Below are 26,073 nucleotides of genomic sequence, written 5' to 3' on the forward strand. Positions count from 1 at the left end.
ATGTGGCACCTTTTCAAATGCCTTCTGGAAGTCCAAATACACCACATCCACTGGTTCCCCTTTATCCACCCTGTTCGTTACATCCTCAAAGAATTCCAGCAAATTTGTCAAATATGACTTCCCTTTCATTAATCCATGCTGACTCTGCCTGACCGAATTTTGCTTTTCCAAATGTCCTGCTACTGCGTCTTTAACAATGGAATCCAACATTTTCCCAACCACAGATATTAGGCTAACTGGTCTATAGTTTCCTGCTTTTTGTCTGCCTCCTTTTTTAAATAGGGGCGTTACATTTGCAGTTTTCCAATCTGCTGGGACCTCCCCAGAATCCAAGGAATTTTGGTAAATTAAAACCAATGCATCCACGATCCCTGCTGCTACTTCTCTTAAGACCCTAGGATGCAAGCCATCAGGTCCAGGAGATTTATCCGCCTTTAGTCCCATTATCTTACTGAGTACCATCTCCTTCGTGATTGTGATTGTGTTAAGTTCCTCCCCCCCATAACCCCTTGATTATCCACTGTTGGAATATTGTTAGTAAAGACTGATACAAAATGTTTGTTCAGAGTTTCTGCCATCTCCATGTTCCCCATCACTAATTCCCCAGTCTCGTCCTCTAAAGGACCAACATTTACTCTAGCCACTCTTTTCCATTTTATATACCTATAGAAACTCTTGCTATCTGTTTTTATATTTTGTGCTAGTTTACTTTTATAGTCTATCTTCCCTTTCTTAATCATTTTTTTAGTCATTCTTTGTTGGCATTTAAATGCTTCCCAATCTTCTGTCCTCCAACTAGTTTTGGCCACTTTCTATGCCCTTGTTTTTAATTGGATAATGTCCTTCATTTCCTTAGTTAGCCACTTTCCTCCTCACTGGTATATATTTTTCTTGAGAGTTGTGAAATATCTCCTTAAATGTACACCACTATTCATCAACCGTCCAACACTTTAATCTATTTTCCCGGTCCATTTTAGCCAACTCAGCCCTCACACCTTCATAGTCTCCTTTATTTAAGCTTAGTAAGCTGGTTAGAGATCTAACTTTCTCACCCTCCATCTGAATTTGAAATTTAATCATGCTATGATCACTCATTCCAAGGGGATCCTTTACTAGGAGATTGTTTATTAATCCTGTCTCATTACACAGGACCAGATCTAAGATAGCCTGCCCCCTCGTTGGTTCCATTACATACTGCTCAAGGAATCTGTCCCTTATGCACGCTATGAACTCTTCCTCAAAGCTACCCTGACCAATTTGATTTTCTCAATCAATATGGAGGTTAAAATCACCCATGATTATTGCTGTTCCCTTTTTACAAGCCCCCATTATTTCCTGGTTTATGCTCCGACCAACAGAGTTGCTACTGTTAGGGGGCCTATAGACTACGCCCACCATTGACTTTTTCCCTTTATAGACAGTCCCTCGGAATCAAGGAAGACTTGCTTCCATTCTTAAAATGAGTCCTCAGGTGGCTGAACTGTCCAATATGAGAGCCACAGTCGCTGTCACAGGTGGGACAGATTGTCGTTGAGGATAAGGGAGGGTGGGACACATTTGCCGCACTCTCTTTCCACTGCCTGCGCTTGTTTTCTGCCCACTTAAGCAAATGTAAAATGTTTACATTAGATTATTCACATGAGAGGTAAAACGAAAAAGAGTGACTAAAGTAAATGTTGGTCCCTTAGAAGATGAGAAGGGGGATTTAATAATGGGAAATGTGGAAATGGCTGAGACCTTAAACGATTATTTTGCTTCGGTCTTCACAGTGGAAGACTAAAAACCATGTCAAAAATTGCTGGTCACAGGAATGTGGAAAGGGAGGACCTCAAGACAATCACGATCACTAGGGGGGTAGTGTTGGACAGGCTAATGGGACTCAAGGTAGACAAATCCCCTGGTCCTGATGAAATTCATCCCAGGATATTAAAAGAGATGACGGAAGTTATAGCAGATGCATTCGTTATAATCTACCAAAATTCTCTGGACTCTGGGGATGTACCAGCGGATTGGAAAGCAGCTAATGTAATGCCTCTGTTTAAAAACGGTGGCAGACAAAAGGCAGGTAACTATAGGCCAGTTAGTTTAACATCTGTAGTGGGGAAAATGCTTGAAGCTATCATTAAGGAAGAAATAGCGGGACATCTAGATAGGAATAGTGCAATCAAGCAGACGCAACATGGATTCATGAAGGGGAAATCATATTTAACTAATTTACTGGAATTCTTTGAGGATATAACGAGTATGGTGGATAGAGGTGTACCGATGGATGTGGTGTATTTAGATTTCCAAAAGTCATTTGATAAGGTGCCACACAAAAGGTTACTGCAGAAGATAAAGGTACCCGGAGTCAGAGGAAATGTATTAGCATGGATCGAGAATTGGCTGGCTAACAGAAAGCAGAGAGTCGGGATAAATGGGTCCTTTTCGGGTTGGAAATCGGTGGTTAGTGGTGTGCCACAGGGATCGGTGCTGGGACCACAACTGTTTATAATATACATAGATGACCTGGAAGAGGGGACAGAGTGTAGTGTAACAAAATTTGCAGATGACACAAAGATTAGTGGGAAAGCGGGTTGTGTAAAGGACACAGAGAGGCTGCAAAGAGATTTAGATAGGTTAAGCGAATGGGCTAACGTTTGGCAGATGGAATACAATGTCGGAAAGTGTGAGGTCATCAACCTTGGAAAAAAAAAACAGTAAAAGGGAATATTATTTGAATGGGGAGAAATTACAACATGCTGCGGTACAGAGGGACCTGGGGGTGTTTGTGCATGAATCCCAAAAAGTTAGTTTGCAGGTGCAGCAGGTAATCAGGAAGGTGAATGGAATGTTGCCCTTCATTGTGAGAGGGATGGAGTACAAAAGCAGGGAGGTTCTGCTGCAACTGTACAGGTTATTGGTGAGGCTGCACCTGGAATGCTGCGTGCAGTTTTGGTCACCTTACTTGAAGGATATACTAGCTTTGGATGGGGTACAGAGACAATTCACTAGGCTGATTCCGGAGATGAGGGGGTTACCTTATGATGATAGATTGAGTAGACTGGGTCTTTACTCATTGGAGTTCAGAAAGATGAGGGGTGATCTTATAGAAACATTTAAGATAATGAAAGGGATAGACAAGATAGAGGCAGAAAGGTTGTTTCCACTGGTCGGGGAGACTAGAACTAGGGGGCACAGCCTCAAAATACGGGGGAGCCAATTTAAAACCGAGTTGAGAGGGAATTTCTTCTCTCAGAGGGTTGTGAATCTGTGGAATTCTCTGCCCAAGGAAGCAGTTGAGGCTAGCTCATTGATTGTATTCAAATCACAGATAGATAGATTTTTGACCAAAAGGGAATTAAGGGTTTTGGGGAGTGGGCCGGTAAGTGGAGCTGAGTGCACGGCCAGATCAGCCATGACCTTGTTGAATGGCGGATCAGGCTCGAGGGGCTTGATGGCCGACTCCTGTTCCTAATTCTTATTTTCTTTTGTTCTTATGTTCACATACAAATATAGTCACATCCACAGCATCTCTTCACATCTCGTCTAAGTGTCAAAAATACTTTGCATTTTATAAACTGAATTCAAAGTCAGATTATAACTCATGTTTTCTGGATTATTAGGGCAGGCCTCTGGATTACTCCTCCACTAACATAACCACTACAGTAACATACCCATGTCACTAAATCATTGCTTCCCTTCTTGTTTTAACCTACACTTCTGCAACGTTTATGGCATCAAATTTTCATTCTATCGATTTTTTGGTTGCTCATCTCTTGTTTCTCACTGAAATGCCCATTTCACTACATTCTGGCTTATCCTTCTTGGGCTTTTACTCCACCTTCCAGTTAAATGGACATGCCTTTGCTTACTTTCATTCTGAAATAGTCATACTCACATTACTTCTTATCTGACTTCAGTCTTCTGTGACTGAAAATATCTCTCCCTCATCTCAGTAAATTAAGGAGAAATACCACCAACGATGTATCCGCAAGATTCTGCAAATCCCCTGGGAGGACAGACACACCAACATTAGCGTCCTCGACCAGGCCAACATCTCTAGCATTGAAGCACTGACCACACTTCATCAGCTCCGCTGGGCGGGCCACATCATCCGCATGCCAGACACGAGACTCCCAAAGCAAGCGCTCTACTCGGAACTCCTTCACAGCAAACAAGCCAAAGGTGGGCAGAGGAAACGTTACAAGGACACCCTCAAAGCCTCCCTGATAAAGTGCAACATCCTCACTGACACCTGGGAGTCCCTGGTCAAAGACCGCCCTAAGTGGAGGAAGTGCAACTGGGAGGGCGCTGAGCACCTCGAGTCTCATCACCGAGAGCATGCAGAAATCAAGTGCATGCAGCAGAAAGAGCGTGCGGCAAACCAGTCCGACCCACCCTTTCCCTCAACGACTGTCTGTCCCACCTGTGACAGGAATTGTAGCTCTCGTATTGGACTGTTCAGTCACCTAAGAACTCATTTTTGGAATAGAAACATAGAAAATACGTGTAGGAGTAGGCCATTTGACCCTTCTAGCCTGCACCGCCATTCAATGAGTTCATGGCTGAACATGCAACTTCAGTACCCCATTCCTGCTTTCTCACCATACCCCTTGATCCCCCTAGTAGTAAGGAAAACATCTAACTCCTTTTTGAATATATTTAGTGAATTGGCCTCAACAACTTTCTGTGGTAGAGAATTTCACAGGTTAATCACTCTCTGGGTGAAGAAATTTCTCCTCATCTTGGTCCTAAATGGCTTACCCCTTATCCTTATATTGTGACCTCTGGTTCTGGACTTCCCCAACATTGGGAATATTCTTCCTGCATCTAACTTGTCTAAACCCGTCAAAATTTTAAACGTTTCTATGAGATCCCTTCTCATTCTTCTCAATTCCAGTGACTTCAAGCCCAGTTGATCCAGTCTTTCTTGATATGTCAGTCCCGCCATCCCGGGAATCAGTCTGGTGAACCTTCGCTGCACTCCCTCAATAGCAAGAATGTCCTTCCTCAAGTTAGGAGACCAAAACTGTACACAGTACTCCAGGCGTGGCCTCACCAAGGCCCTGTACAACTGTAGCAACACCTCCCTGGTCTTCCTCGATTCTGAGGGACTGCCTATGATGATGTGTAAGTCCCAATCTTTATTTTGCTTGCTGTAAAAATTATTAAAAAATGAATGATAATCAGTGCTTTTTACTTTCTGGTTTCATGTCTGTGAGAAATCTTCAATTTGATTGGCTGCTCAGCCTGCTTGATGACTTCACTCTTCCTGGACGCCACAGATTTCCTATAGCTGGTGCCAGATTGAAACTGATGACAGAATAGGGGAAATGAACGCCACAGAGCCCGCTAAATGTTTGTGGGCAGCTTTCTTCAAGGTCAGCGGTGAGCATCGTCCCTTTGCCGCTGATTGCAAAATCTGGGCCAATGTATTAAAATGGGTGGAAAACCACGAATTGAGGATCAGAAACCACAGGAAGCAAACTTAAAATGTTTACATTAGATTATTCACATACAAATATAGTCACGGCCACAGCATCTATTCACAACTCGTCTAATTGTCAAAGATACTTTGGTGTCTGCATTTTTTAAACTGAATTCAAATTCAGATTATAACTCATGTTTTCTGGATTATTATGGCAGGCCTCTGGATTACTCCTCCACTAACATAATCACTACACTAATGTACCCGTTTAACTACATCGTTGCTTCCCTTTTTGTTTTAACCTACACTTCTACAACATTTATGGCATCAAATTTTCATTCTATCCATTTCCATCATTACTCAGCTTTTGTTTCTCACTGAAATGCCCATTTCACTACTTTCTGGCTTATCCCTCTTGGACTTTTACTCCACCTTCCAGTTAAATGGACATGCCTTTGCTTATATTCATTCTGAAATCGTTATCACTCAAATTACTTCTTATCCGACTTCGGTCTTCTGTGACTGAAAATATCTCTCCCTCATCTCACTAAATTAATCTGCTCTCCTAACCTTGATAACAGCCAAGGTTAGAGGAGTGTTCGATGGCAGCAGATGAACTGCTACTCTATATAATAGCTCCAGCACTTGAAAAGTATTTCATTACATAAAATGTTTTAGGATGTTTCAAGGTTATATAGTGCTATATAAATGCAAGCATATTTATGTATAATTCTAGAACATTTCAAGTTTTGGTCGAGCAGAATCAATCTTCCTTCTGCTGAAATCTTGGTAACTTCAGTGTTAATTCCCAGCAATTCACTTCTTTTCTACTCATCAACCTAGTACTAATTTCAAAGCCTTTGCTATCCTGAATGATATTGTACAATTCTTCAATCAGATTGCCCATATCTCTGGTCATCCTAGTAATTCAATTAATCTCAAACCTTTTCCTGGCCTCCAGTGTGAAATCTTACATTGAATGAGTTCATCCCCTCAGCCGTGCGGAAATGGAGCAGTAGCAGACTGAAAATGCACTTACTGCCCCATTCCAGTTGACATCTGGGGTGCCGTCATTTTGGCGGTGTTCTTCATATGGGCAGCCCAGATGCCCACCAAAAACAGATAGAAATACACGTAATCATAGTCTTACTACATACATAGGTCCTCAAGTGCAATTTTTGGCTTTCATTGGGTGGAGTGAATTCTGCAGAGGCCCCACTCTGTACACAGAGTGGCCTAAACAGAGATCCTTAAAGGGACTGCTGGAGGCCATACTGAAAATGGAAAAGTGAAGTATTTTTGAATGATTTTGAATAATGCTATGTGAGGCCAGCAGAAGCATGAATTGAACTGCCTACTGTTGGTACCACCGCATACCGCTCATCATGTCTCCACTGATCCCATTATATCTCCTTTCCAAATCTTTTGAACATGATCTCGTGTCTGATTCATGCAGAATACTCTTTAGAAAACAGTCTGTAAACCAGTCAGATCTTGTTTGGCAATAAAAGTTAGCCTACTCGGATGATCTTGAAGAAGTCTTTGCTGCATTTCTCTACTATCCAACTACCACTTTCATTTTCTTAACCTATTCTATCTGCTTCAGTTATATTTTCCCAATTGAAAGGGGAGGGTTCCTGCCTCTTTTTTTCTTTATTATCAGAACTGATGTTACCTCTTGGTTCAGTCATGTTGGCATGGATATTAACAGGTTTGGGTTAGGGAGGTGGGTGGGTAGAGTTTCAGATAGAAAACACAGAAGTCTAGCTTTCTCCACATGCTGTGGAGCCAGAGTGACAGGCATGGCTTCCACTCAGGCAGGGAGGACTCTGGAACAGGCAGCAGGACCACGTAGGTCCAATCCACAACCTCGGGAGGGGGGGTCTGACCAATGACCATGGAGGGACTGAAGTGTCTGATTCGGGGTGGGGAGGGTGGATCTGATCCCCAATCCTGGGGGTCCGATCCTGGATCCCAAGGGGGTCGTTCAATCTCCGACTTCGAGGGATAGGGTGTCTGATCCTAAGGGGTACTAATCACCGACTCTGGGGCCTTTATATGGGGACTGTGGTCTGATGAGGGGGGGGGGAGGAGGGAGTGGGGATTATGTGGGGCCAAGGGGAAGCATTCCTCCCAGAAGCTGTCCTTGACTCACTTCAGTTGCCGGGTTTCCCGAGGCCTGGGAAACGCGGTCACCCCCTGTAAAACCTGCAAAGCAGGTTTAATCAGAGGCTGCCATCATCATTCACTATTTAAAATGCCAACCCTCCTCCTGGAAGCAGGATGGCTGTCAGCCACTTATTCACTAAGGAGGACACAAACAACCTTCCGGATATAAAAGGGGTCAGAGGGTCTAGTAAGAAGGATGAACTGAGGGAAATCCTTATTAGTCGGGAAATTGTGTTGGGGAAATTGATGGGATTGAAGGCCGATAAATCCCCAGAGCCTGATGGACTGCATCCCAGAGTACTTAAGGAGGTAGCCTTGGAAATAGCTGATGCATTGACAGTTATTTTCCAACATTCCACTGACTCTGGATCAGTTCCTATAGAGTGGAGGGTAGCCAATGTAACCCCACTTTTTAAAAAAGGAGGGAGAGAGAAAACAGGGAATTATAGACTGGTCAGCCTGACATCAGTAGTGGATAAAATGATGGAATCAATTATTAAGGATGTCATAGCAGCACATTTGGAAAGAGGTGACATGATAGGTCCAAGTCAGCATGGATTTGTGAAAGAGAAATCATGCTTGACAAATCTTCTGGAATTTTTTGAGGATGTTTCCAGTAGAGTGGACAAGGGAGAACCAGTTGATGTGGTGTATTTGGACTTTCAGAAGGCTTTCGACAAGGTCCCACACAAGAGATTAATGTGCAAAGTTAAAGCACATGGGATTGGGGGTAGTGTGCTGACATGGATTGAGAACTGGTTGTCAGACAGGAAGCAAAGAGTAGGAGTAAATGGGTACTTTTCAGAATGGCAGGCAGTGACTAGTGGGGTACCGCAAGGTTCTGTGTTGGAGCCCCAGCTGTTTACATTGTACATTAATGATTTGGACGAGGGGATTAAATATAGTATCTCCAAATTTGCGGATGACACTAAGTTGGGTGGCAGTGTCAGCTGCGAGGAGGATGCTATGAGGCTGCAGAGCGACTTGGATAGGTTATGTGAGTGGGCAAATGCATGGCAGATGAAGTATAATGTGGATAAATGTGAGGTTATCCACTTTGGTGGTAAAAACAGAGAGACAGACTATTATCTGAATGGTGACAGATTAGGAAAAGGGGAGGTGCAACAAAACCTGGGTGTCATGGTACATCAGTCATTGAAGGTTGGCATGCAAGTACAGCAGGCGGTTAAGAAAGCAAATAGCATGTTGGCCTTCATAGCGAGGGGATTTGAGTACAGGGGCAGGGAGGTATTGCTACAGTTGTATAGGGCCTTGGTGAGGCCACACCTGGAGTATTGTGTACAGTTTTGGTCTCCTAACTTGAGGAAAGACATTCTTGCTATTGAGGGAGTGCAGCGAAGGTTCACCAGACTGATTCCCAGGATGGCGGGACTGACATATCAAGAAAGACTGGATCAACTGGGCTTGTATTCACTGGAGTTCAGAAGAATGAGAGGGGATCTCATAGAAACGTTTAAAATTCTGACGGGTTTAGACAGGTTAGATGCAGGAAGAATGTTCCCAATGTTGGGAAAGTCCAGAACCAGGGGTCACAGTCTAAGGATAAGGGGTAAGCCATTTAGGACTGAGATGAGGAGAAACTTCTGCACCCAGAGAGTGGTGAACCTGTGGAATTCTCTACCACAGATAGTTGTTGAGGCCAATTCACTAAATATATTCAAAAAGGAGTTAGATATCGTCCTTACTACTAGGGGAATCAAGGGGTATGGCGAGAAAGCAGGAATGGGGTACTGAGGTTGCATGTTCAGCCATGAACTCATTGAATGGCGGTGCAGGCTCGAAGGGCCGAATGGCCTACTCCTGCACCTATTTTCTATGTTTCTATCCCGCCTCCGTACAGCCTGGAAGTGGGCAGGTTGGAGATGGATTACGGTCGAGTTTGAGATTATTAAAATGTTAACGGCTGACCTGAATCCAACCCATCTGTCCTTTTGTGCTAAAGTTCAGCCCGATGAGTCTCATTAAAAAAATCTGCCTCTCACTTATGGCTCCTTGATCATTCTGAGCCAAGTTTATCTCTGTGCATAACTTCTGTAAATCCAAACTGGACTTGCTAAATAAAACACATTGAAAAGGAACACCAGCTGCTGCCATCCTGTCTTTCAAGCAGCTGCTTTGTAATTCTTTATCAAAGTTGTCGCTTGTAATTTAGATAATCTTTCATTCCACCCTCCTCTGATCCGATGGTACAGTTGCTAGCTCTTCTGGTCTCTTGCCAAAACTGTCTCTTGTCATTTCTGTGAATCCTCTTTGATACCACGCGTCTGTAGTAATAGGTTTTCCTAAAGAAAAAGCTGGCTTTCCGCTCACTTTCATCCTCCAATATTCATTCCAATCAAGTTGGTAAAATTCCAGGAATACCATTTCAACAGGGGTTCACTCAACTATCAACCATAACTTGGAAGAAAGATCAGTGGAAACCCTGGCAAACCAGTGTAAACACATTTACACTGGGCTCTCAGAGGAGAATTTCCACTGGGTCCTCCTGAGTTCACTTGGTTGATTCTGGGGATGAGGGAGTTGACTTATGAGGAAAGGTTGAGTAGGTTGGGCTTCTACTCATTGGAGTTCAGAAGAATGAGAGGTGATCTTATCGAAACGTATAACATTATGAGGGGGCTTGACAAAGTGGATGTAGAGAGGATGTTTCCACTAATGGGGGAGACTAGAACTAGAGGGCATAATCTTAGAATAAAGGGCCGTCATTTAAAACAGAGATGAGGAGAAATTTCTTCTCTCAGAAGGTTGTAAATCTGTGGAATTCGTTGCCTCAGAGAGCTGTGGAAGCTGGGACATTGAATAAATTTAAGACAGAAATAGACATTTTCTTAAACGATAAGGGGATAAGGGGTTATGGGGAGCGGGCGGGGAAGTGGAGCTGAGTCCATGATCAGATCAGCCATGATCTTATGAATTGCCGAGCAGGCTTGAGGGGCCGTATGGCCTACTCCTGTTCCTATTTCTTATGTTCTAATGTTCTTATAACCACCATAGCCTCGGTGAAAGATTGGTGAGAACCATTCTCCAAGGTTTCCACTAATTTTGCACTGAAGTTATGTCAGGCATTCAGGAGAAGCTGTTCGAAAAATCCTGGATGCTGGTGTTCATAGCATTATCTTTTCAGTGAGCCCCTGTTCTATACAGTTGAAAATGTGCTTGCCTTTGCACTTACACTAACATAGATAATCCCGCTTACATTACAAACTGCCAAAATATTGTCCTTACATCATTTTCTAAAGTTATGGAACTTCTGTTAATTCTAAAATAAGCTGTCAACTTAAAAGTTCTCTCCATGATCCATAATTACTTGTCTGGTTTTCAGCATAACTGTTATACTGCTGAACTTGTTCGCTTTGATTTTATGAAAATGACAATAATGGAGCTGAGTTAGCCAATGAAGCAGGCTCGCCAAGAGTTCAGAGATCGGGGTAAGCTGTGTTTTATCATGGGACCCACCCCTCCCCCAATTTGATTCGGCTACTGGCACACCCAGAAAGCTTGGTGTGTAGCACACTTGGTTGGGAGGTGAAAATTAAGCAAGGCAGCAGTACTTAAAGGGATGCAGCTCACCATTAAAGAGGAAGTTGTAGTGGTCGCATTATTGTTCACGGTGGCACAGCACAGACATGTGAGCAATACTGCTTCCTTTAATGCTGAAGCATGGAGGTCTAGTTGCAGGAGGTGCACCAAAGGAAAGTGGCCCCATTTGAGTCTGGAGATCACACTCAGTTAAAGATTAAGATATTTTGGGAGATCTAGGCTGTGGCCAATAGCCATGATGGGCTATTCACCAAGGGTATGGTACACAATTATAGATTAGTGGTGTGCATTGGATGTATCCTGCACTTGAGTGCCCTCCATTATAGACAGTTATAGTGCTTTGTTGAGCGACTGGTTTTTTCTGTAAATAGTGCCCCTTAGCAGCAGTCATTTTTTGACACTGGTTTTCATTGTCCATGTTCTCCTGCCTGCCTGATCGCAAGGCCCCTTTGCATACCAACCAAGAAAATTAACAAAAGCTGACCAAAAATGTCAAAAACATTGACTGAGCCCCAAAACAGCTGACGGCTCCAAAACAATACTGATTTTAGACCTAGTGACACATATGGCCTCAATAATAACTCTCAGGCCCGCTCGGAGCCGGCTTCTGGACACAGTCACAGTTTTGCTGACTGTAATCACCCACCTCCACTTAACCCACGCACTCTCCAGGTTAAAATTAACCCCCCATAGAATCATAGAATCTGACAGTACAGAAGGAGGCCATTTGGCTAATTGTGTCTGTGTTGCCTCTTTGAAAGAGCTAGCCAATTAGTCCTACTTCTCTGGTCTTTCCACATGGCCCTGCAAAAATTTTCCTTTCGAAGTCTACAACCAATTCCCTTTTGAAAGTTACTCTTGAATCTTCTTCCACCATTCCTTCAGGCAGTGCATTCCAGATGAAAACAACTTGCCATGTGAAAAAAATTCTCCTCACTTCTGCTCCTTTTGCCAATTATCTTAAATCTATGGTCATTGGTTACTGACCCTCCTACTTTGGATAACGTATCTCCTTATTTACTCTAGCAAAATCCCTCATCATTTTGAACACCTCTATCAAATCTTCTCTGCTCTAAGGAGAAAAATTCCAGCATCTCTAGTCTCTCCAGATAACTGAAATCCCTCATCCCGGGTACCATTCGAGTAAATTTCCTCTGCATCCTCTCCAAGGCCTTAACATTCTTTCTAAAATGTGGTGCCCAGAATCGGATTGAATTCTCCATCTGAGATCTAACCAGTGATTTATAAAGATTTAAAATAACTTCTGTGTTTTTGTACTCTATGTGCCCGATATTTATTGGGGCGGAATTTCCGGGTGGGGCGTGGGAGGCGTTATGGTTGGGGAACACAGAAGTGCAGGTTTCCCCGAACACCATGGAGATTTAACTCCATCGGGTGCATGTTTTTTTTAAACAGGTTCGCCGCTCTGATGCCAGCTTGGCTCCCTGATGGGCAGAGAATGCTACAGTTCAGCAGCAGTTACGGTTAGTGCTGTTGGGGGCTATCGATCGTGAATGGGTGGAGTGGGTGGAGTGGGGGGGGGAGGGGGGGGAGGGGGGGGTAGTGACATGAGTTCAAATCCCACCACGGCAGCTGGGGAATTTAAATACAGGCCACGATCTCCCCTACCTTGGCAGGCGACATCAGTGGTGGGCCCCGGCCCTGCTCCTGTCTCCATCCCTGCCTCCGACATGACTTTTCCCTGATTGGGCTTCTTAAGCCTCCCAGCGAGTTTCCCAGCCAATTGAAGGAAGCGGGTCTGTTAATGTCATTTCATGACACGTCATCAGCCAGTTTTCTTAAAGAGACCATGCGCAAATCTATTTTGACATTTCTGCTGTCAGTGTTCTACATCATTGAGGTGTTGCAAACACCGGCAATACAGCCAGGCGCTCCCATGACAGCACGCAGGGAGATTCTCTTCCCTTCCAATGGGTGGAAAAGACCTCCCCAGGAGACCAATGCAGCCTATTTGCACACTGCACAGGAGGGCACAAGCAGGGATGTCATCAGGAGGACCAGGCTGCAGTGGCGCAAACCTTTCAATGATCTCAGTAGATATCGAAATGTTATGGCAAATCCATACTCACCCTCATCCTGCTGTGCCACTCATCACATCTTCATCACTCTGCCTTCCCTACCCTACTCCTGCACATCCTTAATCACACCAACTTACCTTGCACCTCCACCCATAACTCTATCTACATTATCACTTCCCCATCTCACTAGCCATCCCTCACACTCACCCTCATCCTAGTCCAATCATACCAACTAGCAACACACAAGGTTAGGCAATATGTGCCTTAGCCAATGTTCATGTGAAGTTAATGTGCTGTCAAACATTGAAATCTTTATTTTCAACACTTTGCATTCTTGAACAGATTTGTGTGCACCTTTGGAAGTGGCTTATGAAGTGGCTTAACTCGGCGATCTTATGTAATTTTTTTCTCTTTGTCTCCAATGGCAGCTGGTAATTATTCTGTCATTCACACCCTATCTAGACGAACCTTTTTCTAACCTGCAATTACCATTTCAAGTCGGCCCATCGCTTTTGCCTCTCTAATCTTTCCTGTCTTCCACCCTATCACAGACCTTCCCTTTTGTTCTTTCTTCCCTCCCCCTTTCAGTGCTCCTTAAGAATCTGTTCTTTTCGAACATTCACCAGTTCTGACGAAGGGTCACCCACCTGAAACGTTAACTCTCTTTTTCTCGCCATAGAAACTGTCTGACCCGCTGAGATTTCCAGCATTTTCTGTTTTTATTTCAGATTCCAGCATCCAACAGAATTATGCTTTTGTTTTGAAGTGGCTTAGTGAGTTGCAGAAAATGATGAGACATGCTGATGAGTGTGAAATGAATGGCTTGGGCATTGTAGTGATGCTTTATGGTGTTGGTGTGGGGTGGTGCTAACATGGCACATCATGTGGCAGCCAAACTGTACAGCATCTAGTGAAGTAAATCTGGCTGTGATGAGGCCATCCCTGGCATCCAGGCAGCAATGTGGTCGGGTGCTGATGCCCTCTGGGACCCACCCCTCCCCCCAATTTGATTCGGCTACTGAGTTTGCGGAGATGGTTGGTGTTGTTGTTGGTGCTCCTGGTGTGCTTAGTGCTGCTGGTGTGCCTGGTGCTGCTGGTTTTCGGGCTGATCGTGGTAGGATTCTGAAGACTGTGAGAGAGTATAAAGTGCACCGATGCTGATGGAATAGATGGCAGGTGAAGTAGAGATGACAAAAGTGATCTGTCAATGGTGAGACAGATAATGAGGTCAGACTAGATGGAGACTTACGTAAAGATTTGCAGCATGATGAATCTGTGGTGGAAATGCAGTTTCGAGAAGCTAGTGTTTAAGGGAACATATCACAATCAGCTGGGAGCTTTTACTTGACATTTGAAGCTGTCAACTCATCAGCTGAAACAATGCCCCAGCTTCCAGGTGAGGTCTAGGCACAGCGGGAAACTGGTGAGTGAGCTGTCAAATTGAAAAAGCTGGGGAAAAAAGCAATGTTAAGTGGCTGTAAACAAGCCACTAATAATTTTAGTTGTGCCCCCGCCACTGCCTATTGGATCTGCTCAGCACTGGCAGATCCGACATTGGGAAATGCAGGTGTGTGCGTTTTGACAGCGGGTTTCCCAACCTGCTGTCACTCATATAAAATTTAACAGCCCACCCGCCACCCATCCCATCCGCTGAGCGCCAGCAAATTACTGGCCACAGTTAAATAAATAAACCTGGAATAAAAATCTGGATCACATGGTTCTGGTTGGGGTGGAGTGTAGAAGGTTTCAGTATAAGGGGTGTCGCAGTTGTGTAAGGCGGACTGGTTGGGCTGGGTGTTCTTTGCCTTTCCGCCATTGTACATGGGTCGCAGGTTAATATATAACCTTCAGGGCTGCTGACCGAGGGCCATGCAGCTCTTTGTCGGCCGGCGTGGACACGATGGGCCAAAATGGCCTCTTTCTGCACTGTAAATTTCTATGTTTCTATGTTATACTAATATCAGTATTGGTTACCTTGAAACTACTGGATTGTCGTAAAAACTCATCTGGTTCACCAATTTCCTTTAGCGAAGGAAATTGGCCGTCCTAACCCGGTCTGACCGATATGTGACTCCAGACCCACAGCAATGTGGTTGAATCTTAACTTCCCTCTGAAATGGCCTAGCAAACCACTCAGTTGTACCAAACCACTACAAAGAAGTATACTAAGAATAAAACTGGACGGACTACCCGACATCGACATAGGCATGACAAAGTCACCCCCAGCCCAGTCGAACCTGCAAAGCCCTCCTCACCAACATCTGGGGACTTGTGCCAAAATTAGGAGAGCTGTTCCACAGAGTAGTCAAGCAACAGCCTGACATAGTCATACTCACAGAATCATATCTTTCAGCCAATGTCCCAGACTCCTCCATCACCATCCCTGGGTATGTCCCGTCCCACTAGCAGGGCAGAGTTAAGAGGTTGTGGCACAGTCGAGAGGGAATGGCCTTGGGAGTCCTCAACATTGACTCTAAGCCCCATGAAGTCTCTTGGCATCAGGTCAAACATGGGCAAGGCAACGTCCTGCTGATAACCACCGACCGCCCTCTCTAAGCTGATGAATTAGTACTCCTCCATGTTGAACACCACTTGGAAGAAACACTGAGCGTAGCAAGAGGACAGAATTTAATCTGGGTGGGAGACTTCAATGTCCATCATTAAGAGTGGCTTGGTAGCACCACTACTGACTGAGCTGGCCGAGTCCAGAAGGACATAGCTGTCAGACTGGGCCTGCAGCAGGTGGTGAGAGAACCAACACGTGGGAAAAACCTATTTGACCTCGTCTTCACCTGTCGCAGATGCATCTGTCCATGACAGTATTGGTAGGAATGACCTCCGCCCAGTCCTTGTGGAGACAAAGTCCCGTCTTCACACTGAGGACAACCTGTTTTGTGCTAAATAGGATAGATTCAGAACAGATCTAACAGCTCAAAATTAGGCATCCATGAGGTGCCATCAGCAGCAGCAGAATTTCATACCATCACAATCTGTAACCTCATGGCTCGGCATATCTCTCATTCCACCTTTGCCATCAAGCCAGTGGACCATCCCTGGTTCAATGAGGAGTGTCGAAGAGCATGCCAGGAGCAACACCAGATATACCTAAAAATGATGTGCCAAGCTGGTGAAGCTACATCGCAGGACTACATGCATACCAAACAATGGAAGTAGCATGCTATACACAGAGCTAAGCGATCCCACAGCCATCAGGTCAGATCAAAACTCTGCAGTCCTGCCACATCCAATCGTGAATGGTGGTGGACATTGGGAGAAGGAGGCTCCATGAGTATGAATGTGTCAGGCAGAATTACTTTTGAAGTGGAGTCACTGTTGTAATGTAGGAAATAATATCATGCATATAGCATTTTGTTCACCAGCGACAAGTGCTGGCAGGAAAAGCATCATCTAAGCTAATGTGAGAAGGTCTGTCACGGGGTGTAGGGGTGGGAGGTTATCATGGCACTGGTGACTCAGGACCCTGTCAACGTTCTCATTAATGTTATCTGCTAATAAGCCAAGAAATAAAATTCTTACCTAATCCTTCACTCTCTTCAAAAGTCTTCTTTACCGTCTGACAGGCAGAGCCATTCCCGTGGCACACCCCACATCGATCTTCAACTGCATTGGATTCTATTTCATAGTCACACCCTACAGACTGGAAAAAATACAAACAATTTAACATTTGTTGTTCTGTCTCTATACCAAATCATTTATCAAACTACCTTATATTTCCCAACATTACAAAAGTGACTACTCTTCAAAATGACTTCATTGGCTGAGAAGGATTTGGGATGTCCTAATGTCATGAAAGGCACTTTATAAATGCAAGTTCTTTCTTTATTCTATATATTACACAATAAAAGCTTAACATGAATTAAAAAATATGAACACTACTCTTTAATCTTGGGACCCGGGTTCAAATCCTAAATGGGTTGAATTTCTGTTTCCCTGTTTGCCATCTGTAAGCATCTGACATGAAATTAGTTTGAGGCAGTCTCAACCTAATTCCTAATGGGGGCAAGCACAAAACCGCTGACAATTCAGAAGAGTTACCATTAAATTAGTCGGAGAGGTCACAAGGGTGACCTTAGTGAAAATTCAATGTGTCACTGAGATGTGATGGAATGAGCTCCTCAGTTTAAACCCTTCTGTTGAGGCTTCGTAAAGAGATTAATGCTTTGTACCTGAACTGGGAGCTTGTCATGCAGAAACTGGATGCCCAGAATTGAAGATTGTTTCATTCTTCAACACCAATATCCCTTCATTATAAAGAGGTCAAAAATAACTATTGTAAAAATAATAACGTTTTAAAAAATGTTCCATACTGTAGCCCTTGCTGCCATATTTTGTGAATCTTGGGCTCAGTAGAAAGCAATGTTAGCACTGGATAATGAAACATTTCCAATTTTGAAAGCATCAAGTGCTATCAGATCAGGTAATGGGATGGACTTAAACTTGGTCCGTCTGGCATACATGGGACACGAACGGCTCAAAAATGTCTTACACCTCGTTTATCCTCAAGGGGGCGCTATGGGTTACCGCCGCCGCTAAACTCCCATGGAATTTAGCGGGAGTCATTAGTGGGAGCGATCATCTGTTTCAGGCCGTAGGCCATTATAATATTCAAACCAAGGTCCTCTGACGTACATAAAACCCCAATTGTAATTCTGACGGACAACTGGGAGATACACCAGGAGGCACCAAAACTTATGGTTAAAATTATTTTTTTGGCACCAGGAGGAGCAGGAGAGAGAATAATCTGGACTGTTGCCTCCCTGAGCCCTCCCCCCAGCTCCCCTCCCCCCACAATTATCCCCTCCCGCAGACATACTTCTGGGGGAGGTCAGCTGGGTTGGCCTCATGACCGTCCCATATTGGGCTAGCCCGGAGCTGGCAAGTTGCAGTGAGATGCCTGTTTGGTGCCGTCAATTTGCTGGCAGCAGGCCCTCAACAAAACACACAGACTCCCGCCGGTAGGATTGGGCGGTGAGCTGGCAGACACAATGGGCCCAAGTTTCCGCATGATTTGCGCCTGATTTTTAGGAGCAACTGCTGGAGAGCGGACTATCTTAGAAATCGCAATTCTCCACATTTTTTTTTCTGCAGTTCTAGTCAGGTAGAACAGTTCTACTTTGGAACAGAATTTTTTCTTCAAAAGGGGGCGTGTTCGGCCACTGACTCCTGATTTGAAAGTTTCCACAGTGAAAACGTAATCCAAACTAAGTTGGAATGGAGAAAGTGAAGATTTTTGTAGAACTGAAAAAACCTGTTCTACACATTAAAAAATCAGGCGCAGGTTACAAATCAGGCGTCCAAAACGAGGTGGGGGGGAGGGGGGGGAAGGGAACTCATTAAATTCTACAATAAATCCTTATTTATACTTATACAAATATTATACAAATAAATCCAACCTGAATAAACATTTATAAGCAAAGAAAAGATTAAATAAACCATCTTCCTACCTGTGTGAAAGTGCTTCTGGAGAATGCTGCAGTCAGCCTGAGGCTCCCTTTCTTTCCAGCGGGGGGGGGGGGGGGGGGGGGGCGCCCGTTCTTCCCGCGGGGGGAGTGCCGTTCTTCCCGCGGGGGGGGGGAAGAGGAGGCGCCCGTTGTTTCCCGCGGGGGGGGGGAGGAGGTGCCTGTTCTTCCCGCGGGGGGGGGAGACGCCCGTTCTTTCCCGCGGGGGGAGGAGGCGCCAGTTCTTCCCGCGGGGGGAGGGGGGAAAGAGGAGGCGCCCGTTCTTTCCCACGGGGGGGGGGGAGGAGGAGGCGCCCGTTCTTCCCGTGGGGGGTTAGGAGGCGCTCGTTCTTTCCCGCGGGAGGAGGAGGCGCCCGTTCTTCCAGCGGGGGGGGGGGGGGAAAGGCGCCTGTTCTTCCCGCGGGGGGGGTGCCCGTTCTTCCCGCGGGGGGGGGGGGGGGGGAAGAGGAGGCGCCCGTTGTTTCCCGCGGGGGGGGGGGGAGGAGGTGCCTGTTCTTCCCGCGGGGGGGGGGGGAGACGCCCGTTCTTCCCGCGGGGGAGGGGGAGGCGCCCGTTCTTCCCGCTGGGGGGGTGGGGGGGTAGGAGAGGAGGCGCCCGTTCTTTCCCGCGGGGGGGGGGGGCGGGGGGAGGAGGCGCCAGTTCTTCCCGCGGGGGGAGGGGGGAAGAGGAGGCGCCCGTTCTTTCCCACGGGGGGGGGAGGAGGAGGCGCCCGTTCTTCCCGTGGGAGGGGGGGGGGGAAGGAGACAGTGAGAAGCCTCAGTGCTGATGGCAATGTGCTTTTATTAAAAAAAATTTCAAAAATTAAACAGCTACAAAGAACTACAAAAATGGCCGAGTGCCAATGTTTCCTTCACACTGCGCGTGCGCGAACGCTCCAACGTGCACGTGCAGCGTTGCCGGCAGGAAAAAAACTAATTTAAATAGTACCCGCCCCCTCCCACTTACAAAATCAGCGCGAGTGTAGGCTCCGCCCCCCTGGGCGCCGCGCCAGGCAGACAAGGAGCTGCAAAACGCTCCAGAATCGCGATTTATTTTTTAGTCGCCGTTTTAGGCGCGAAAAATGGGCGCCCAGCTCAGAGGAGCGCCCGTTTTTTATCGTGTGGAAACTTGGGCCCAATGTGTGGTCCTAATCAAGGTACAGCTCTTCTGAAGTTATTCAAACAAACAACCTCAGAATCAAACTGAAATTTCTGTTTCAAACATTTGTGAGCGGAAGCAACCTATCATTTTGTCTTTTGAATCAGGAAATGCCTGTACAATGGGGGACTTTATTTTCCCATGGATTCATTAGTCCAGTGGTGGGTGATCTATTACTGAGGGCCAGGCAGCTGATACATTTGTAGATATAAATAATTGTTTACTAATACAACACATTAGTGAATTAGTAGTGACCTTCATGCAGTATCAGACCGCCATTTGGGGGAACATTGGGTAACAGTGACCACAATATTAATAGAATCATAGAATGGTTACAGCACAGAAGGAGGCCATTCAGCCAGTCGAGCCCGTACTGGCTCTCTGCAAAAGCAATTCAGCTGGTCCCACTACCCCGCCCTTTCCCCGTAGTCCTGAAATATTTTTTCCTTCAGGTACTTATCCAACTCCTTTTTGAAAACCACGATTGAATCCGCTTCCACCACCCTCTCAGGCATTCCAGATCCTCATGTCATAAGAACATAAGAAATAGGAACAGGAGAGGTCATACGGCCCCTCAAGCTTGCTCCGCCATTCAATAGGATCATGGCAGACCTGATCATGGACTCAGCGCCACTTCCCCGCCCGCTCCCCATAACCCCTTATCCCCTGATCATTTAAGAAACTGTCTATTTCTGTCATAAGAGCATAAGAAATAGGAGCAGGAGTACGCCATACGGCCCCTCGAGCTTGCTGCGCCATTTAATAAGAACACGGCTGATCTGATCATGGACTCAGCTCCACTTTCGCGCCCGCTCCGCATAACCACTTCTCCCCTCATCGTTTAAGAAACTGTCTATTTCTGTTTTAAGTTTATTCAATGTCCCAGCTACAGTCATAGTGAGGTTGGGGATGGCATCAAACAGGAAAGTAGGGATGCGTGTAATAAAGGTACAGCAGTTATCATGGGCGACTTTAACCTGCATATAGATTGAGCTAAACAAACTGGGAGCAATACGGTGGAGGAGGATTTCTTGGAGTGTATAAGGGATGGTTTTCTAGACCAATATGCCAATGTACTGATGTGGATAGAGAACTGGTTGGCAGCAAAGAGGAAGAATAAATGGGTCCTTTTCAAATGGGTCCTTGGCAGGCAGTGACAAGTGGGGTACCGCAAGGTTTAGTGCTGGGATCCTAGCTATTTACAATATACACTAATGACTTAGACAAAGGAATTGAATCTAATATCTCCAAGTTTGCAGATGACACTAAGCTGGGTGGCAGTGTGAGCTGTGAGGAGGATGCTAAGAGGCTGCAGGGTGATTTGGACAGGTTAAATTAGTGGGCAAATGGCAGATGCGGTATAATGTAGATAAACATGAGGTTATCCACTTTGGTGGTAAAAACAGGAAGGCAGATTATCATCTGAATGGTGACAGATTAGTAAAAGGGGAGGTGCAACGAGACCTGGGTGTCACAGTACAACAGTCATTGAAAGCTGGCATATAGGTACAGCAGGTGGTGAAGAAGGCAAATGGCATGTTGGCCTTCATTGCGAGAGGATTTGAGTATAGGAGCAGGGAGATCTCACGACAGTTGTACAGGGCCTTGGTGAGGCCACACCTTGAATATTGTGTACAGTTTTGGTCTCCTAATCTGAGGAAGGACATTCTTGCTATTGAGGGAGTGCAATGAAGGTTCACCAGGCTGATTCCCGGGATGACAGGAATGACATATGAAGAAAGACTGGGTCGACGAGGCTTATATTCAATGGAATTTAGAAGAATGAGAGGGGATCTCATAGAAACATATAAAATTCTGATGGGATTGGAAAGGTTAGATGCAGGAAGAATGTTCCCGATGTTGGGAAAGTCCACAAACAGGGGTCACAGTCTAATGATCAGGTGTAAGCCATTTTGGACTGAGATGAGGAGAAACTTCTTCACTCAGAGAGTTGTGAGCATGTGGAATTCTCTACCGCAGAAAGTTGTTGAGGGCAGTTCGTTAGGTATATTCAAAAGGGAGCTAGATGTGCCTTATGGCTAAAGGGATCAAGGGGTATGGAGAGAAAGCAGGAATGTTGTACTGAAGTGTATGATCAGCCATGATCATATTGAATGGTGGTGCAGGCTCGAAGGGCCTAATGGCCTACTCCTGCACCTATTTCCTATGTTTCTATGTTTACCACAGCTCTCTGAGGCAGCGAATTCCACAGATTAACAACCCTCTGAGAGAAGAAATTTCTCCTCATCTGTTTTAAGTGGGCGGCCCCTTATTCTAAGATCTAGTATCCCCCATCAGTGGAAACATCCTCTCTGCATCTACCTTGTCAAGCCCCCTCATAATCTTATACATTGCGATAAGGTCACCTCCTTCTTCTAAATTTCAATGAGTAGAGGCCCAACCCACTCAACCTTTCCTCATAAGTCAACCCTCTCATCCCCGGAATCAACCTAGTGAACCTTCTCTGAACAGCTTCCAAAGCAAGGATATCCTTTCGTAAATATGGAAACCAAAACTGCACGCAGTATTCCAGGTGTGGCCTCACCAATACCTGATATAGCTGTAGCAAGACTTCCCTACTTTTATACTCCATCCCTTTTGCAATATAGGCCAAGATACCATTGGCCTTCCTGATCACTTGCTTTACCTGCATACTATCCTTTTGTGTTTCATGCACAAGTACCTCCAGGTCCTGCTGTACTGCGACACTTTGCAATCTTTCTCCATTTAAATAATAACTTGCTCTTTGATTTTTTTTTCTGCCAAAGTGCATGACCTCACACTTTCCAACATTATACTCTATCTGCCAAATTTTTGCCCCATTCACTTAGCCTGTCTATGTCATTTTGCAGATTTTTTGTGTCCTCCTCACACATTGTTTTTCCTCCCAGCTTTGTATCGTCAGCAAACTTGGCTATGTTACACTCAGTCCCTTCTTCCAAGTCGTTAATATAGTTTGTAAATAGTTGGGGTCCCAGCACTGATCCCTGCGGCACCCCACTAGTTACTGGTTGCCAACCAGAGAATGAACCATTTATCCTGACCCTCTGTTCTCTATTAGTTAGCCAATCCTCTATCCATGCTAATGTATTACCCCCAACCCCGTGAACTTTTATCTTGTGCAGTAACCTTTGATGTGGTACCTTGTCAAATGCCTTCTGGAAGTTCAAATACACCAAATCCACTGGTTCCCCTTTATCCACCCTGTTCGTTACATCCTCAAAGAACTCCAGCAAATTTATCAAACATGACTTCCCTTCATAAATCCATGCTGACTCTGCCTGACCGAAGTTTGCTTTTCCAAATGTCCTGCTACTGCTTCTTTAATAATGGACTCCAACATTTTCCCATCCACAGATGTTAGGCTAAATGGTCTATAGTTTCCTGCTTTTTGTCTGCCTCCTTTTTTAAATAGGGGTGTTACATTTGCAGTTTTCCAATCTGCTGGGACCTCCACAGAATCCAGGGAATTTTGGTAAATTACAACCAATGCATCCACAATCCCTACCGCTACTTCTCTTAAGACTCTAGGATGAATGCCATCAGGTCCAGGGGATTTATCTGCCTTTAGTCCCATTATCTTACTGAGTACTACCTCCTTAGTGATTGTGATTGTGTTAAGTTGCTCCCCCTTATAGCCCCTTGACGATCCACTGTCAGAATATTGTTAGTGTCTTCTACCGTAAAGAATGATACAAAATATTTGTTCAGAGTTTCTGCTAACTCCATGTTCCCCATTATTAATTCCCCGGTCTTGTCCTCTAAGGGACCAACATTTACTTTAGCCACTCTTTTCCTTTTTATATACCTTTAGAAACTCTTGCTATCTGTTTTTATATTTTATGCTAGTTAATTTTATAGTCTATCTTTCCTTTCTTAATCAGTTTTTTAGTCATTCTTTGCTGGCTTTTAAAAGCTTCCCAGTCTTCTGTCCTCCCACTAATTTTGGCTACTTTGTATGCCCTTGTTTTTAATTGGATACCGTCCTTTATTTCTTTAGTTAGCCACAGATGGCTATCTTTTCTCTTACACTCTTTTCTCCTCACTGGAATATATTTTTCTTGAGAGTTGTGAAATATCTCCTTAAATGTACACAACTATTCACCAACCGTCCTATACTTTAATCTATTGTCCCAGTCCACTTTACCCAACTCTACCCTTATACCTTCATAGTCTCCTTTATTTAAGCTTAGTACGCTGGTTAGAGATTCAACTTTCTCACCCTCCATCTGAATTTCAAATTCAATCATGTTATGATCACTCATTCCGAAGGGATCCTTTACTAGCAGATTGTTTACTAATCCTGTCTCATTACACAGGACCAGATCTAAGATAGCCTGTCACCTTTGGTTCTTCTGTCAATCACCGTAAATCTGTGTCCTCTGGTTCTTGATCCTTCCACCAATGGAAACAGTTTCAATTTGATCAGCTAAACCAGTGTTGTCAAGAATTTGCTGTTCGTTCCAAGATTTCAAGATGGTTAGATTAACAAAGACGGCAGTGAACTTGAACTGGGTTAATTGGGAAAATTTATTAGGTGGGAATTGCTGACACAGAAGAACATGGACTACCTTCAAAACCATCCTAATGCAAACAAAATCCATGTCTGTTCCAAGAGGCAAAAGAAAGGCAAATGATAAAAAAACAAAACCCAAGTGGCTAACTGGTCATGTCCAAAGGCAAATCAGACTGAAACAAAACTACTTTTATAGGCTAAAAGGAAATAGTTTTCAGGAGAGCAGGGATTCATCGCAGCTAAAGTTAACAAAAGCTAATATCAGAGCATCCAAAAGGTCATTGGGGAAAAATATAGTAGATAATTGTTGTAGCAATAGTAAAATCTTTTTCAGCAATGTTAGGAATCAGAAGGCCATTAAGAGTTGTTGAAGGATTCCTCAGATTAGATTAAGGTGGGCTCCCAGAATATGGCAGTGGTTTTAGATACTACTTTGGATCAGTCTTTACTCCAGTAGATGATGCTCAGTTACTATTGATGAATTATACAGCTATCTCTAAAGTTGAAAGTATCAAGGTAGAGGACACCACCGCAGGTCGGGAGGATAAAAGAGCAGCATGGGCCCTGGAACATCATGGGCCACCCTGACCTGCGAGAGGACACCACTGCAGGTCGGGAGAATAAAAGAGCATAACACTGCAGCTTCCAGCGTGAGTTGCTACAAGTGTGCATCAGCTTCCAAGTGGGCGACTGGATGATGTCATCAAAACCCAGGTCGCCGTTTGGAGCATGGGTAGGAACATCGGCGGGACCCAGGCACAGCCTAGTAGTGGGAAGGTCTGGGCGGATGAGCATGAGAGATCGTGGCTGAGGTGAGGCAAATGTTTTTGTGGCGGAGGAGCGGCGAGAGATCATGGCGGAGGAATGGTGAGAGATCGTGACGGAGGTGCGCCGAATGTTTGTGGCGGAGGAGCAGCGGGGGATCATGGTGGAGGTACAGTGAGAGATCGTTGCGAAGGTGCAGCGAATGTTTGTGGCGGAGGAGCGGCGAGAGATCGTGGTGGAGGTGCGGCAAATGAAGGTACGGGGCCCAGAAAAGCCGATGGCGCAGGGGCAGCACGGGCCAGCCCACACTGCGATTGTGTGCGCACTCGATCCGTGCAGCAGAGCGGGTCTTCAGTTATCCTGGTTACCCTTGCCACTGGATAAAGGCCTAGCTCTGTCATGCCTGTGTGGTGGCTGCTGTGTAACAGTTAAAAAAATCCACGCACAGGCATCTTCCACCCCTTCAATTGGAGTTCAGGACTGGAATATCGGGTCCTTCATTGAAACATCTGTGAACCCATGTGGAAGCAAGTCATCCTCGTTCGAGGGACCGCCTATGATGATGATGAGATGCAGATATTGTGCTGGATAGAGTAATGTATTTGCTTCATGGTTTCTTGCTTAAAAATTCATAGCAACACATTGCTATTAACAACTAGTTGGTTTATTAACAAAGGTTTCACAATCAAACTACAACTTACCAGTTCATCCATTAGGCTCACAACTGCATACCTCATCATGGATGACCTCAATCCAACTGACTGAGGTTTATTGAGTCTTGTGAACATCATGTGACTGGCTCAGCCACTCACAATGTAACAGCTCTACAAACCTTTGTGCAAACTCACAGGTGCATACATTACAGATAGAATACAGGGTATCAAAACAAATCCTAACTTGACTTCAACTGTAGGAAAGTTGTTAGAAAGGATCATTAGAGATACTCTGTATGACTACCTAGACAGAGAAAGGGTTAATAGAGGCTCTGAATAGGAC

At 45.0% G+C, this 26,073-nt stretch overlaps 1 protein-coding gene across 1 annotated transcript in view; it reads right to left on the reverse strand.

Moving 5' to 3' along the window:
* LOC139228763 (A disintegrin and metalloproteinase with thrombospondin motifs 12-like) overlaps positions 1–26,073 on the reverse strand; it is an 801,719-nt gene that overhangs the window by 212,532 nt on the left and 563,114 nt on the right. Inside the window, exon 14 of the mRNA XM_070860105.1 lies at positions 16,717–16,837. Coding sequence (XP_070716206.1) covers positions 16,717–16,837 — 121 coding nt within the window. The remainder of the gene's footprint in view (positions 1–16,716; positions 16,838–26,073) is intronic.

This window comes from Pristiophorus japonicus, chromosome 2 (genome assembly GCF_044704955.1).
Source record: "Pristiophorus japonicus isolate sPriJap1 chromosome 2, sPriJap1.hap1, whole genome shotgun sequence".
In the NCBI taxonomy this organism is placed as follows: Eukaryota; Metazoa; Chordata; class Chondrichthyes; family Pristiophoridae; genus Pristiophorus; species Pristiophorus japonicus.